The sequence below is a fragment of the Oreochromis aureus genome, linkage group 11 (assembly GCF_013358895.1).
Source record: "Oreochromis aureus strain Israel breed Guangdong linkage group 11, ZZ_aureus, whole genome shotgun sequence".
In the NCBI taxonomy this organism is placed as follows: domain Eukaryota; kingdom Metazoa; phylum Chordata; class Actinopteri; order Cichliformes; family Cichlidae; genus Oreochromis; species Oreochromis aureus.
Genome location: NC_052952.1, coordinates 6,628,047 through 6,643,433, shown reverse-complemented (window position 1 = coordinate 6,643,433; position 15,387 = coordinate 6,628,047). Strand labels below are relative to the sequence as shown.

Below are 15,387 nucleotides of genomic sequence, written 5' to 3'. Positions count from 1 at the left end.
ACTAGATAACAAAGGGAGGAAAAATAGCCCTTAAAGTGATTAGGTCACTAATTTGTTTGAACCATCCGTCCCCTGTTAGTTTCCTCTTCATGGCAGGTTAACTATTGTTCGCTCTACCCTCATTCGTTTGAAAAGCACCACCACGAGGTGTCACGAAGTAGCGACGCTGGGCAGTCAAACCGGCAGATCTGAAGTATTTGCACGTTTTAACTAACAAATAAATGATGGCAATGTATCGACAGCATATTAAAAATGAAAGCTACACAAAGAATCACCTCATGAATATTTCATCCTGCAACAGAGTAAACACACCATCACCGTCACAGTCGTAATGTCCTGTCTTTCTACAAAAGTGCACAATACTGCAAGTTATTTAGAAATGATGCAGGGAAATGGATTCAGGTCACAGTGTTTTTGGGAGGTGAGATATTTATGTTGAATTACCTTTGCGAGCAATGCGGATGCAGTTTATTCTAGATTCCTGAAAGAGAAAGACAACACAGACGTCAGGGGGGGAAGTGTCACTTTGCATTTTGCATGAAAGAGATGTGATAATAGAAGAGAGGATGTGAAATACAAAGCTGTGGCGCACACATTTATCATGTGGTGAAAAAATTATGATTACAACACATAAAAACACACAAATGCTTTCAAAAATACGATGTTTATTCCCAAGACAAGCAGTACGGACTTAATGTTAGAAGTAATGCTAGTCTGCATCTAGAAGCATGATGACGCCTTTCATTTCAATTGTTCATACCCTCTGATTAGAAATACAAACTACTCAACACGAGTGGGTGGCACTCACGTCTCCAAAGAAAGCATAATTTACTCCATGATAAAGACAAAAAAGACCCTAGCAGGGAAAAAAATGACTGAGTGTAAAAGGACAAATTACCTCACAAGTTAAGATTCCTGCTAACGACATGAGAAAACAAAAAAATATCTAAAACCTGAGAGCTGCGGTGAAGTGTATGAGAAGGAGATTAGGGAGTCTATCTGAAGGAGAAACGATGAACGTTGAAAGGAATTTAGCATAATTAAGAGGAGGGGTTTCAGACCAGTCCATCGCTATAAAAAATCATTCATTTTATTCAAATTTCAGCTGATGGCATCTCTCTGTTATGAAAAGAACTTTTGTCAAACAGCACTAATGGGAACCAAGACTGTAATCCAATTCCATCCTGCCACCTCATGGAGGAGATGTATCATCAAATTAAGATTCACAGATGCTAATTCGGGCATTATGGGACAATTATGCAAATTCTTCTATTCAGAAATGGGCAAAACGAGCTTTCCTCAAACTCCAGTTGTATTGCTTTTTTAAATTGAAAATACATTTTTAATCTGACACTTAAACAAGTCTTTAACTCCGTGGTTTAATCTGAAAATACAGAATCAAACTGTAAACAAACATGTCCGTCACACAGAGTGCCATTCCTCCAGCCCAACAGTGTGTAAAACCTCACCACTAGATATCAGTGGACTGCAGATTGGAGTCAACTGAATCCCGTTTTCTTACCCCTACTAATGCAAAAACTGTGAAAGAAGTCCGATCTGAGCCAGTGAAACTCACTTCTGACTGATACTGAGGTGCTGTTGATGATATACTTTTCTGTTGGTAACTGCTGCTATTTTGGCTGTTTATTATTATTATTATTATTATTATCATTATTAGTTGCATCAGTTATTGTGCAATTTACTGTTTATAAGGTTTTTTTTAAGGTTGGGGAAACCTGCAGTTAGGGTCACTTGGATAAGTGACAAAACGTTTCTCCTATTGAAAACAATGTGTCCAGATGAACACAATCAACCTTTGGGATTTACTTACCCGGATGATTGAGCATGCATCAAGATATTTTGGCTGTTGTTAGTCTAGTTAGCTGCTAGTTAGCTTGCTTTCTTGACAAGTGGATCTAGCTTTGTTGGACTCTTTGTGAATAAACTCTAAGCTGGCCCTTCAGTTGATCCATCTACTTTTCACTAAAGCCTAATCAGAAATGGTCTCAGTAGAAAGATGGCTGTCAAGAAGCCATTGGTAAGGAAGAGAAACAGGGAGAAAAGGCTGAGGTATTCCAATTTATAGAAAAATGAGACCAAAACCATTGGCAACAGGTCAGATGGATATAGATTTGAAATGTCTGGTTCAACTGTTCAATTAAAACAACTGTGTAAAACACAGTGGAAGCTTTGTCATGGTTTAGGGCTGTAATTATTAACACAGACATGGCAGATTTTTGATTATCCATACAATAACATCTGAAAAACATCTGATTGGCTTTGTTTTTCAGCATGACAATGATCCCAAAAACACTGCCAGTGCAGTAAAAGCACACTTTACTAGAAAAAACGTGCAGTGGAATCAGTCATGGACTGGCCTCCCTAGACCTGAAAAGTAAAAGACCTGAATGTCCTTCAAGAAGCCTGGAGAACTATTCCTGGAGACTTCCTGAAGGAATTACAAGAAACTTGCCTAAAGAGTTCAGGCTGTGTTGAAGAATAAAGATGCGCAAACCAAATATTCACTTTCTAGCACCCTGAAAGTGAATTGAATGAACTCTGTGTTTGCCTTCCATACTATATTATTAACTAAAATGTTATAAGCAAATATTATACCAGTTAATGCTACATATTATATTTCCACGTATGTCTGCATGGTTCGATAAATCGCTGCACCAATTTCTCATTTTCCTACCAAAATATAAAGAAACACTTTTGCACAGTACTACAATACAACCAAGCTGACAGGTGGATTTATATAACTTACTTTAAGCCACATTTCTAATATAATTTATATCAACTGCTATCAAATGATTATCAATTTGTTTTAATTAATACTATTCATCAAAGTGCAACCCACTTCATTTCCACTGCATGTATCAGGAGAAATGCTGACTGGGGACTTTGAGCCTTCTGTGGACTGACTCAATTACATTAAACACTTTCCTTACGAAAGGAAAAAAGCTGATTCATCTGAAGCAGTCTACTTTATGGAGAAAGCATTTGAAATCATTCATACATTCAATCATTACAAGCATTGGCAAATTAAGACAGATACATTTACATCTCCTTACTGCAGATGATGAAAAATAGGTCGTCGTGATGGACAAGTAAATTCTTCAACTCGCATATCTAAATCATTGTGCACTAGCTCAGCAGAAGTGTTAATTGGCAAGCTCCAGATTGTGGAAGAAACATCACATGTCTCCCCACGCTGTGCCAGTTACGCCAGAGGGGCTGGTGGCTCCTGGCAGCTCTAAATACAAAACGCAAATGCCAACATGCAACACAGGGCTCTATGGCACACACTCAAGGTTTTTACAGTGTTTGCGTGTATGTGTGTGCAAAGTTTGGAGATCTAAGTGTAGTGGTTATAAATGGGTATGCTGTATCCTTCAAAGCTACAGCCTGTATCCACAGCTTTTCAAGTACCTCTTTAGATGGATCAATCAAAGCAATTACAGAGGCTTGACAGCCACTCTCTAGATAATTAGCATGAGTAAATGCCAAATATTATGGGTCCCATATACTGTTCAAACTGTTCCACCATTATAGAGGTTCAATGTTTCCCCTTCACAAAGACAAAACCTTAAATAAACCACAGAGATTCTGAAATAATGAGGCATCCCAATAAGTCATAAAACGTGATGACAGTTCTGTTTGCCCCCCCAGGGTGCAACAGCTTAAATAACTGTTAAAGACGACAATTACGTCAGCACAGCATCAACAAGTGTTTAATCCAGGTGTATGTGACTTTCAGATGCTTCACTCTTGGGAGAGAAACTACTTTCATTGCCAGCTTCTGGAGTGCTCTTTACATTTTTTTCTTCCACTAAAAACGAGCAGGTATAAAGTAATTACGCTTCGCTCTCTTCTTTACAAAACACCACTACAAAAATATCCCCAGTACATGCATTTGTGCCTCTGTACGCAATCGAATTCAAAATGCCAACGTTCACTTTTCTGGCCTACATTTTTGTGACAGTGTGCGCACAATGCGAAAATGTGAAAAGGCCTGTGATGCATAAATACACATGGAGCACAAGCAGGAAGATACAAAACAGGACAAAGCATTTAGCAATTGCTGAACCGTTTCTGGTCCGTGCAGGCTACAGGAGCCAAACACGAACATCTGCTTGGTGGTTTTAATACACTTTGTCATTAGCACTTGGATGTGGCCACTTTTAAATGACTCTGGGAGGTGAAAAACTGCGCCTGCTAATGATACGTTAATATCATTAACAAGCTAAGTGCCATGCCATATAACTGCGTGCTCTGTTAGCAGTCTAATTACTGCTATTTTACACTTTTTAATACTTACATTATGCATATGACACCTTTTCTCCTGCAATCCTTGGGTTTTCATAATCCTGTTGTGATGTGTGTGGGTTATATACAAAGCATAGGTTGGATTTAACTGTATTGAACTCACTGACGTCACACAGGTTATCAGCTATTACACTGACATCAATGAAAAAGCTATATTAATAAGATCCTGTGCTAAGCAATGAACACTGAGCAAGGTCTGACACACTACCAGAAATAATGTGTTTGTGAGGGTAAACTTGTTCTGACTAAAACTCCTTGTGTTAAAAGCTGATTTAAGAGAAGTCGGTTCGTTCCTGCAGCACCGATATACAGATTTAAACACTCACTGCATCTGTATTTCCAGGCAAAGCAATGTTTAAAGGACTGAGGACAGTGTTGGCTGTGTGATTTGGCACTGTGCTCCCTTCACTGTGGGTCATGGATGCTGGCCCCCTGCCAGGCAAAACAAAGCCTAATCCCATCCGCCGGTAAAGCCAGGCCGCCCCTATCTAATCCCATTCTTGGTAGCCTAGCTGTGTGAAGTGCTCACACAGCACTCCATCCGTGTGTTTTTTCACTGGGTTGGAAAAAGATCTTACCGGTGGGGACGAGCCACCCAGCTCCTGTTTGCAGGATTTTTAAAAACACTCACACACACTCCTAATGAAAAAGCAGCCGACAGAAATCGGAAAAAATAAGCAGACACGAGTGACCCAGCTTGCACGTATTTATCACCAGCTGATGATCACAGAAGACTGTGTTTTTACCTACGGCAATAACTCTCAGCTACATTGCCACAGTCTGTGAATATTAAAGCAGCAGCTTTCTACCACTGATCAGCTGCACCTGTGCCCAATTATCCTTAAGTAATTGCCTCACCCAGGTAGCAGCTCTTCCTGTAATGGAATTTGGAAAGGTAATGTGGCATCCTCTGGGTACAACTGAAGGTCTTTGTCTGTTCAAGAACAATGAAATGGAAGGAAGCACAGCCGTGTGGAAACAAGGTCTGCAAGTTTTTAGCGAGCGGATAGGAAAGCAGTCGCGTAAAAGCCTCAGGTTTAGTTCTGCGTTACCTTGGTCAGCTACCTCTGGATATTTCTCAAAGATAATTAACTAATTATTTGCATGAAGAAAGAGGCGAGCAGACAAGGACATGGAGGTAACAGGACAGAGGAGGCGAATGAAGTGGATTGTTTACTCTGAGTAATTCCACTTAATCAGAGCTTTGTTTGCTGTAAGTAATACATGCAAGTAATTCCTGTCTCAGAAATGCTTTGTTTGCAGAGAATCAAAGTGTAGGATGTAAGCGTTTGTAGTTTTCAAGTAGTTACATTTGCCTGCGCAGTTTGTTTTCATCCAACAACCTCTTTCACTGCATAAGTGCTTGTTCAGAGGTCCAGACAATACATCAGTCACAGCATTAGTACTTTAAATACAGATACTCATTAACACCAAACACCACTGGCTCAGACTTCATTTGAGTACCACTGGCCAGGGATTAAACTGGGATAATATGGAGATGGGTGTGTTTGTGTGTCAGCATCAGTGGTGAACAGAACAGTTTTCCATACAAAGGCCTGCAACTGATTTGAGAAAATTTAAGACATTAAAGAACAGGAGTGTCGTTGGTACAATTTGACACAGACTATAACAAGGTCTGCAAAAACAAAGTATCCAGCTTTGCTGCAACACCAGTGCAAGTTTATAGTGACTCACCCCTCTGAAGTTGCTCATAGCCTGGAAGTAGACAAGGTAGCTTTTGCGGGGGTCCAAAGGGCTATTCCAGTAGCCATTATACGTGTGATTGTCACCCACAGTAAAGGGACTGGCCTCTGGCAGACTGCTGGGCGGCAGCTCGGCTGTGTAGTAGTGAGGCGTCCCTCGGGCCTGGGCCTCCCCGTGTGACATGGGCAACGGAAAGCATTCCTGCACCCCCAGTTCCCGTTTCACTTTCTTCCCAGTTTCTTCCTCGACCACTACCTGGTATGTGCTGTACGGAGAGCGGATGTGCAGTTTTAATAATCCTGGAGCATTGATGAAAATCATTTATCTGTACCTGAAATGATCTCCTCACCTAACAGGTGCTCCTCTGCCTTGGGCGGGGCGCAGCAGGACAGTAATTGTGCTCTCTGTCTCACTCAGCGGAGACGGCATGTCTCCGTAATCAAAGGTGGGAGCTGTAGACACCAGACACAAAAGCTTACATGTCAAAAACAATAAAAGCACACGCAAATAAGCACACGTCTAGCCTTAGCCAGTGCTCATTTAAGCAACAATAATTGAGTTCATACACTCTTTCTGCCTCTTTGTCCTTTCACATAAACATGTTCATCCTTGAAATGTCACGTAACACTGAGCCTCACTCTCTCACTATATAACGTTTTCCTCATAGTACACTAACTAGTAGCAATGCAGACAGTTGTTGATACATTGGCATATCTCGCCATGTCATTAAAATAAAAAATGTGCGCACACAGCTACATCACTATTCATCTTCATATTTAGAGTTTAGACTATGGAACTAGAAATTCAGAGATGAATTTTTAAGGTCAAGGGAGTCGACCTCATTTTGAATTGTGGGCCACATGCAGCTCACTTTGACCTTAAGTGGGTCGGATCAGCAAAACTTGATTTTGTCAATGTACAGTCAAGAAGTTTAACTCCACATTTACAGTGCAGATCAATTTTTCCACATGATAAAGTTTTTCTACTGTAGCAAGTGAAAAGAAATCTACCAGCACGACTCTTTGGGCTTAAATTATAAGAACTGTGTCAAATTACAAAATAAATCTGTTTGCTCATTGCCCAGATGGCCCTGTAATTTTAACATGAATGACTGGGGGAGAGGTCTTTATCAGTGGGAAAAGCTGTAAAAAGTATGAAAATACAGGTGAAAGTCAGAAATTTTCCAAAGCTTCCCTGTGGGCCAGATTGGAGTCTTTGCCGAGCAGAGTCTGACCCCCCGAGCCTAATGTTTGACACCCCTGGTCTAAGCTGCACAAACTGTCTTTTTGAGCAAAGACTCGTTCCTTTGTCAGCAGACAGGGATAAACGGGCTAATATACCCAAACCCCATATTGTCATTTTAAGTACAATGTTTGAATTTCCCTTCTAGTTGTCTTAGAAACAAGTCTAATTAAAAGTACAGGGAGTGAGGCTAAATTGAATGGGTTTTTCATTTAAAAGGATTTGGCTAAAGTCATGCTCCTCCCTGGAGATGTGGCGGCACATTTCTCTTTAATATCAGCAGTCAATTAGCGAGGGGGAAGAGAGCAAACTATTCATGAGGAATCGATAATTATCATATTAAAAAGCAGTTCACTAATAGCGCAGAAGAAAAGAGCACGCATCAATTAAGGTGAGTTATTGAGGAAAACCAGATGCACATTTGTCGACATTACGTGCTGCCAAAAAAGAAAAAAAGAGGGTTCGATGCCTGTTGTCACACTGAGCCTGTCTGAGAGATTAGTGCGCGTCAGCCACGACTCCGCGTGCACGCAAACGAGGAAACGTGCGTGGAAGAATACTCCGCGGTGGGTGCTGCTTGAAGATGCTGACAGTAGTGGCTGTTGAAGGTGTTCAGTGTTTGCTAGCTGTCAGTGCAGATTTGAGAGACGCTCAGTGTAAGTGAATGTCCTGCACCGTGGGCCAGAGGAGGAGGCTGAGGATGATCTGCAAAGACTTTTGGACTCTATCTGTGGTCTGGCTCCACGCCAGATTGCTGTCTGCCATACAGCGAGTGAGCCTGTGCACTAAATCTATAATTAAACAAACCGGACCTGTCTGCAAAGAGATGGGGGCAGAGAGAGTAAATGTGCGAGCGAGACACAGTGGGAGTGGTCGTGCTGTGTGCTCCTCAGAGGTGTAATCTCATCCCTTAACAAGCGCAAATGCATCATTAAAAGGAAACAGAAACACAAAGGTTGGATTTCTATCACCAGTAATAAGCTCTGAGACTCTCAGAAGGGGTGTTCTGGTCCCGAGAATGTTCTAAATCTTTCTTCATACATAACGCACAGCAGTGTCCCCTCTGTTGTGCTTTCCTGCTACCTGCAAGTTAATTTATGTCTTGAGGACTGTGAGATGACAGCGTGCCACTAGATTGGAAAGGCAATTGGAAAATAGCTCTTGCACTCTGGGAGCAGCAGTTTTGCCTCAGCGAGGGAAGAAGATACAGAGGTTAAAAGAGAGAAAACCTGATTTCTAATTATAGCACACAGTGGGTGAAGTCTCACTGTTGTACCTCCATGCTGCATTAGCGACAGGCAGCGATGGCACAGAGAACAGCCTCTACACGGCCTCCTTCGTTTCTATTTTATGATTTTACGGCAGATTTCGCACTGCCCCCACGATAGCACGGGTGCTCCGACAGCGGCGCTCATACCAGAGATGTTAGTGGTGATCTCAGTGAGGGCCGTCTGGCCAAAGCCCTTGGCCGTACGTGCTCGGACGGAGATTAGGTAAGTTGTTCCAGGGTGGAGGTTGGAGAACATGTGGTAGGTTTCGTTCTTGAGCTTTGACACGGTTCTCCTGGGTCCTGGGACGTTGATGCTCGGATCAGATGACTCGATACTCTGGTAGCTGATCTGTTGTCAGATAGGGAATAAAAACAGCATAAAAAACAGTTAAAATGTTTCTGCTTTATTGTTATACCTGCTAATAAATTTCAAGTGTCATTTTTTTTCCCCCAGTTGAGTTCATCAAATAGGTGCACAAATAGCTCGGTCATAAGTAGTAAATTAAATATTTCATTGATATGATTCACTTGACACGGAACAAAAACTGCTTCACCAAATAAACGTGCTAATTGCTCATGTGGGTTTCCAGTTTCAGGTGAATACGTCTTGATTGGCATTGGCGCCGTTAGCTCCAAGGCATATGAGCAACTTGGAGCTCTGGTGAGAAGCATTGTGAGCCGTAAGTGATTTTCTGACTAAATAACTCATTATGAAGGCCAGAGACTGAGCGCCACCCACTAAAAAGTATTTCCAAGCATGTAAATCAATACTGTGAAGTGTTTGTGAGTTCAATTAACACTTGTTAACACTACGAAATCGGTGCGCAAGAGTGTCCTTAAAAAAGTGTAATCTTTTCAAAAGTTTTTCCTCGAGAGGTGATTAGCTGTGCCTCTACCTCACGAGAATTTCCACTTACGCTCTTTGAAATAGTGGAGAGCTAAATGAGATGACCTTACCGCAATCAGACAAGGGTGAGCGTATTAGGGAAACGTGGAGCTGGAGGAGATCCACTTCATTGAAGAAACGAACACTCACACGTTTCGATGCGTACCGTATGTGCTCGTGCACGTGCACGTTGCACAAGCTTCTGCTGATTACCATGAGAAGAGCTTAATGTCTGCTCATGCTCGTAGTGAGAAGATGGAACTATGAGCCGTCCAGTGACTGAGAACAGACAGACCACTGTGTTTCTGCTACAAAGGCATTCATAAAAGATGCCAGACCCAACACAGAAGAACGAGGAGGGCTTGCAGGACAGCCTTGCGGTCGATAGGCTCAGGCAGACTGGTCAATAGTTTAATCTGAGAGAAATGAAGAGGATTTCTACAGCTTTGTATAAAGCTTTCTTTGTCAGTTGAGGAAGATCAGTGTACACTACAGTGTAAAAAATCTTGTGCAGCCTCCACTTTATATGTCAAACTAGAAATCCTATTTAATATATCCTTGAGGTGACATTGTAAGAGAAGCCACGGAAGGAAGAGTTGAGCATGGGTAGGCAGGCCTACTGAATGCTTACTGCAGACAGAGTGTGTAAAGTAAATGCAAAATGATTATCCAGCTAAGCAGAAGCCCTACAGCAAAAATGTGTGTATCGATTAAAGTGCCACTCTGTGTTTCTACAGGACAAGAAGACCGGTTTTAGAGTCCAAGCCATGTGCTCAAGGTCAGCAAAAGCTTATCCAGCCATCGCTGCTATTTTTGTTTATAAAGACACATGCATTGTCCGTTGGGTGGAAAAAGAAAAAAGCATCAACTGCAGCAGAGTGGTTGTGTGATTAAGCACATACTTTATCTGCGCTGTGCCAGTTGCAGTAATGCTGAAAATGGTTCAGCAACTAGAGAGGGAAATATTTTTTGCACTAGGCAGGAAACAAGGAAAAAAGAACAGGCACGTTTCAGTTCCAGGGAAATGCTGTTTGGGTTTTTTTTTTTTTTTTTTGTATTACTGGAGATTTTCTTGTGCTGGTAAAAATATTGAATATAAAGTTAACAACCCCTTGAAAAGAACCTCTAAATTTATCAAACCAAATGGGAAAATTATATTTTATTCTTGACCACAAAAAAATGGTATGGAAGCAGTAGAACAAACTACATCCACATCAGTTTAATTTATGAGTTTAGTCGCATGTATGATGCAAGCAACCCAATAAAGGAGCTCAGCCTGCAGCTAAGCGCCTGATTGTGCATTTTGTTAGTATTGCTTATCTTTAAGACCTTACCAACTATCCCAGCAGCCCTTTATGTGTTGGAGGTACGTTTCATCCTCCAGAGGTCACACAGCAGATGCCTGCACTGGGACTTTTACCCTAACTGTGAGTAAGGCATCTGTACTGTGCAGGCATTATATATTCTTGGGAGGTCTTGCCTCGGATGACACCCAGGAGTGATTGTCACTCAAAATCTCAGAAGAAGATTCTATCATAGTTGAGTTCAGAGCGTCAGTCTCCTTTTTTCAGGCAGCTTGTATGACCTACGTCTCTCACGACACACTGTTGGTGGCACACGTTTTACTCAGTGGCTCAATGGTCTTTCATTAATTTGCCTGATTTACAAAATTAAGGATGTTTAAATTTATTAAAACTGATTTTTGTTATTCTTTACATTTGAAGTCTTAAAACTCATCCCTGCATCGCTTTTCTTTTCAGCTATAGTGTATGCATTCATACAATCCCTATGCTCACTTTTCTATACAATACCAATAGGGTTAATACCACTAGGCTTTCCATCTGTAGTATATAATATTTAACAACTTTATTTAGAATATTACTGGGTTTTTCTTTGTATTGTCAAAGCCACTTTACAAATAAGGCACCATGGTGCAGGAGGAAAGGAGAGCTTGGATGGCAGGTGAGGGAGAGAAACTGACAGAGACCTCACTCTGCGTCTTTCTACTAAAATGCCGACAGTGTTTAACAGGACGTTGAAATATGATTAAACATAATACTATTTAAACAACCAAAGTCAGGTTCAAATTAAATTTTCCAGCTGTCTGTCAGGGCAGGAGAGGAATATCAGAGTTACTATTGGCTGGAGAATACAAGCTAGTTTGATGGTTTCCTAGCAATAACACGTTTAATATCTGTGTTTATTTTACTGTAGATCAATGTAATTTCATTTTTTTTAAAGATTCATCTGAGCATATGAAATAATCTTTTCTTTTAGTTGTAGTCTAAAATCACTGTCATAGACTGCACTTAAAGAACTGATCCATCATCATCAGACAGTACAGGATTTTGACATCTATACGTTTGCAGACTTTGTACACAGAAATATTTTCCCAGTTAGTTTCTGGTACGCAAACCATGGCAACCCTGAATAAAGTTCAAGATAAAGCATCCACAGAGAAGTATTAATCAAATATCCAGCCACTGATATGCACAGGTACGGCCTTGCTTGTTATTAGATTTGAAGAAGGTTTAACTCCAGAATCATTAAAAGAATGAGCAAGCAACAGCACAGCAACCATGTTAGTTGATTAAGTCAACTTTTAAGTCCAGCGGAGCCAACGATGATAACAGAGAGACTACTAAACGCTTGCACCTGCCCCAATCCACCAAACTCTACAACCAATTAAATTTACACATCGAAGAAATTCACCCTCACGTCTCCATCGGCTCACCTCATACTGGGTAATAAGTCCATTGGGCTCAACAGGCTCCTCCCACTTCAGGAAGATCATGTCATCCAATGGGGTGAAGGTGAGTGACTCCGGTGCGATGCCTCCGGGAACTATGAGAAATTACAGAATAAACATTTGTCAGGGAAACTGAAGGGTTAATCACACACTGATCCTCTCCTGTCAATATCACAGAGTGAATGTCACTGTGGCCCAGAGCAACGCATCACACAAAGCACTCTGACACACAGAGCAGTAGGCAGGCTAATCTCACAAAAAGGATACAGTTTATTCATGAACTGCGTAAATTATGCACCCATAACAAAGACGAGAAAAAAGAAAATATTATAAAAGAATTATATTTTTTATTCTGCTTCAGTCAAAGCTTAAATATACTGATGAATATGTGAACGCCTAAGCTCTCAACTATACACAGTTTTTGGGCCATTCAGTTGAAGTCCGGGTCCCAGCGGTCTGTGCGAGCACTGCGCAGAGGAAGACTGTCATGTGAGACTCAGGCCTGAGGCTAAAGCGAGAGCCAAACAGCTGAGTTGACTGTTTTTTGAATTAGGTTAGTCAGGACGACAAATTTGCTTATCGGGACTTTTGGAAAAGGTGGTTCTAATTGGCACGCACTGTTTGTATTTATACATATATTCATCTTTATCTAAGTAGAAGAAAAACATTCACTCTGTCATTTGGCTGCTCTTTTTCTATCTTTCTCTGTACATATGTGTGCATACAGCTTTCTGAAAAATCTTGTTTGGTTAGATTTTTTTCCTTTTTTTGTCCATGGCAGAATTGATTTCTCCTTTAGCCACCACGCAGAAAATCTGTGAAGGCACACAGGAATAATAGGAGATAAGACATAAGAACAAAATCCTATCTCAGGATTGCCCGAGTCTCAGATATGTTTTCTCTTTTATGTTATTTCCATCTGAAAATGAAATGGATCTTTTGTGATGCTGATTTGGGCTCAGTCAGACGGTCACACTTTCTGTATTAATGCGTAAGGGAGATGGGAGGAGAAGTTTTAATTACACAAAACTGGACTGATAATGGATTTGTGTATTTTGAACACTGATGGAAAAGTAGAATTACACCGATCTGGCATAACATTATGACCACTGCCAGGTGAAGCAAATAACACTGATTATCTCTTCATCATGGCACCTGTTAGTGGGTGGGTGATATTAATGAGCAAGTGAACATTTTGTCCTCAAAGCTGATTTGTTAGAAGCAGAAATCTGGCAAAGCTAAGGATCTGAGCAAGTCTGAGATGTGCTAAATTGTGATGGCTGGATAACTGGGTCAGATCATCTCCAGAACTGTAACTCTTGTGAGGTGTTCCCAATCTGCAGTGGTTAATATCTATCAAACACAAAGAAGGAACAGCGGTGAACCAGAAGCAAAGTTACCAGTGACCAAGGATCACTCATGCAGATGGGGAGTGAAGGCAGGTCTGTGTGCTCTGCACGGTCCTACTGACGAGCTACTGTAGGTCAAATTGCAGATAAAGGTAATGCTTGTTCTGGTAGAAAAGTGTCAGAATCTACATCCGCACTGCAGTTTGTTGTGTATGGGGCTGCATAGACACAGACAGGTCAAGACACCCATGCTGACCCCTGTTCACAAATGAAAGCACCAACAATGGGCACAAAGCATCAGAAGTGGACCACAGAGCCATGGAAGAAGGGTCCACGTTTTCTTTGACATCACATGGATGGCCCAATGTGTGTGAGTTGCTTACCATGGGGAACACCTGGTATTAGGATGCACTATGGCAGGGGTGTCCAACTCCAGGCCTCGAGGGCCGGTGTCCTGCAGGTTTTAGATCTCACCCTGGGCCAACACACCTGAATCAAATGATTAGTTCATCACCAGGCCTCTGGAGAACTTCAAGACATGTTGAGGAGGTAATTTAGCCACTTAAATCAGCTGTGTTGGATCAAGGATACATCTAAGGCTACGTTCACACTGCAGGCAAAAGCGCATCAATCCGATTTTTTTGACCTTATGCGGCCCATATCCGATCATGGTATGACAGTGTGAACGGCACAAATCCGATATTTTCAAATCCGATCTGGGTCACTTTCGTATGTGGTGCTGAATCTACAATCCGATGTTTTAGAAAGCGACTGCTGTTTGAATGGTCATGTCGCATTAAATCCGTCTTTTACGTCACTGACACAAGACAGACTCCAATTATCAGCGCCAGAGAAGCGCCGAGAAGACATCGTGAAGGCTTCCTGGCCATCTCGTGTAGATGTTAGTGAAACTGTTGGGAAGACAACGTGAACATTTTATTTGTATTGTATAATCTGCAGATTCTCACAGAAATCTGCAACTATCCTTTGAAGCACCGCCTCTCTAAAACAGCAATAAGGATAATTATTAGGTTATTTACATTATTATGTAAATAACAAAATAACAAAAGGAAAAATTGGAAACGTAAAGTCCGAAGTCTTTATATATTAAGAAAAACAATTGTTTGTTCTGGGTTTAAACAGAGCGCGTTGTGTGTGTGTCTTTATATTAAGGGCCATCAGTCAAACAATTTGCTGTTTGCTTTGGGTGAACAAGCAGACAAAAAAATCGGATTTGATCAAAAAATCGAACTGAGCATTAAGACCTGCAGTGTGAACGTGTGTGGGCGTCTTCTTTAAAACCTGGGCCGCGGCCCTTGAGACCTGGGCGTTTCTCAATTCTCAAATGCACGCGAGCGTGCTCGCGTTCTCGGTGACGCACCCGCCGAGAACGTGAGCACGGACTCGCTTTGTGATGATGTCACAGGCACGGAGTTTGTACTGCCGTCCACTTAATTTAACTAGAGTAACATGTTATGAAGCTGTTTAATCACAGCCAAACCGGTTTACTCAGGAACAAATAAAACACTGAAATAATCCAAACATTAACATTTAGTAGTGATCTAAGTGACTTATATATCATTTTTAACCTCAGTAGTGAAACAAAAAAAATAGTGTACATTTGATCATTTTAAAATACTATAGACATGCTGGGGTTTCTTTAACCTGAGTAGTGAGAAGACATTAAGACCTGCAGTCCGTGTTGAGTTTTGGACGCATTCTGGGATATTTAACCTGCAGGACACATCGGGACTTTTTCGCTTGAGACCTGGAACAGTTGGTCTCCGACTGAGCGTATCCTGTACACGAGAACGCATATAGGAAGAAGACCAGCCACCCTGCACTATAGGAAGAAGAC

At 41.4% G+C, this 15,387-nt stretch overlaps 1 protein-coding gene across 2 annotated transcripts in view; it reads right to left on the bottom strand.

Annotated features, from left to right (window-relative positions):
* Window positions 1–15,387, bottom strand: part of ptprub (protein tyrosine phosphatase receptor type Ub) — a 185,221-nt gene that overhangs the window by 46,469 nt on the left and 123,365 nt on the right. For both annotated transcript variants that reach the window (XM_039619552.1, XM_031752528.2), the window contains exons 9-13: window positions 12,166–12,275; window positions 8,693–8,894; window positions 6,383–6,485; window positions 6,025–6,298; window positions 445–481 (exon numbers count right to left, since the gene is read on the bottom strand). In XM_039619552.1, the coding sequence (XP_039475486.1) occupies window positions 445–481; window positions 6,025–6,298; window positions 6,383–6,485; window positions 8,693–8,894; window positions 12,166–12,275 (726 nt within the window). The remainder of the gene's footprint in view (window positions 1–444; window positions 482–6,024; window positions 6,299–6,382; window positions 6,486–8,692; window positions 8,895–12,165; window positions 12,276–15,387) is intronic.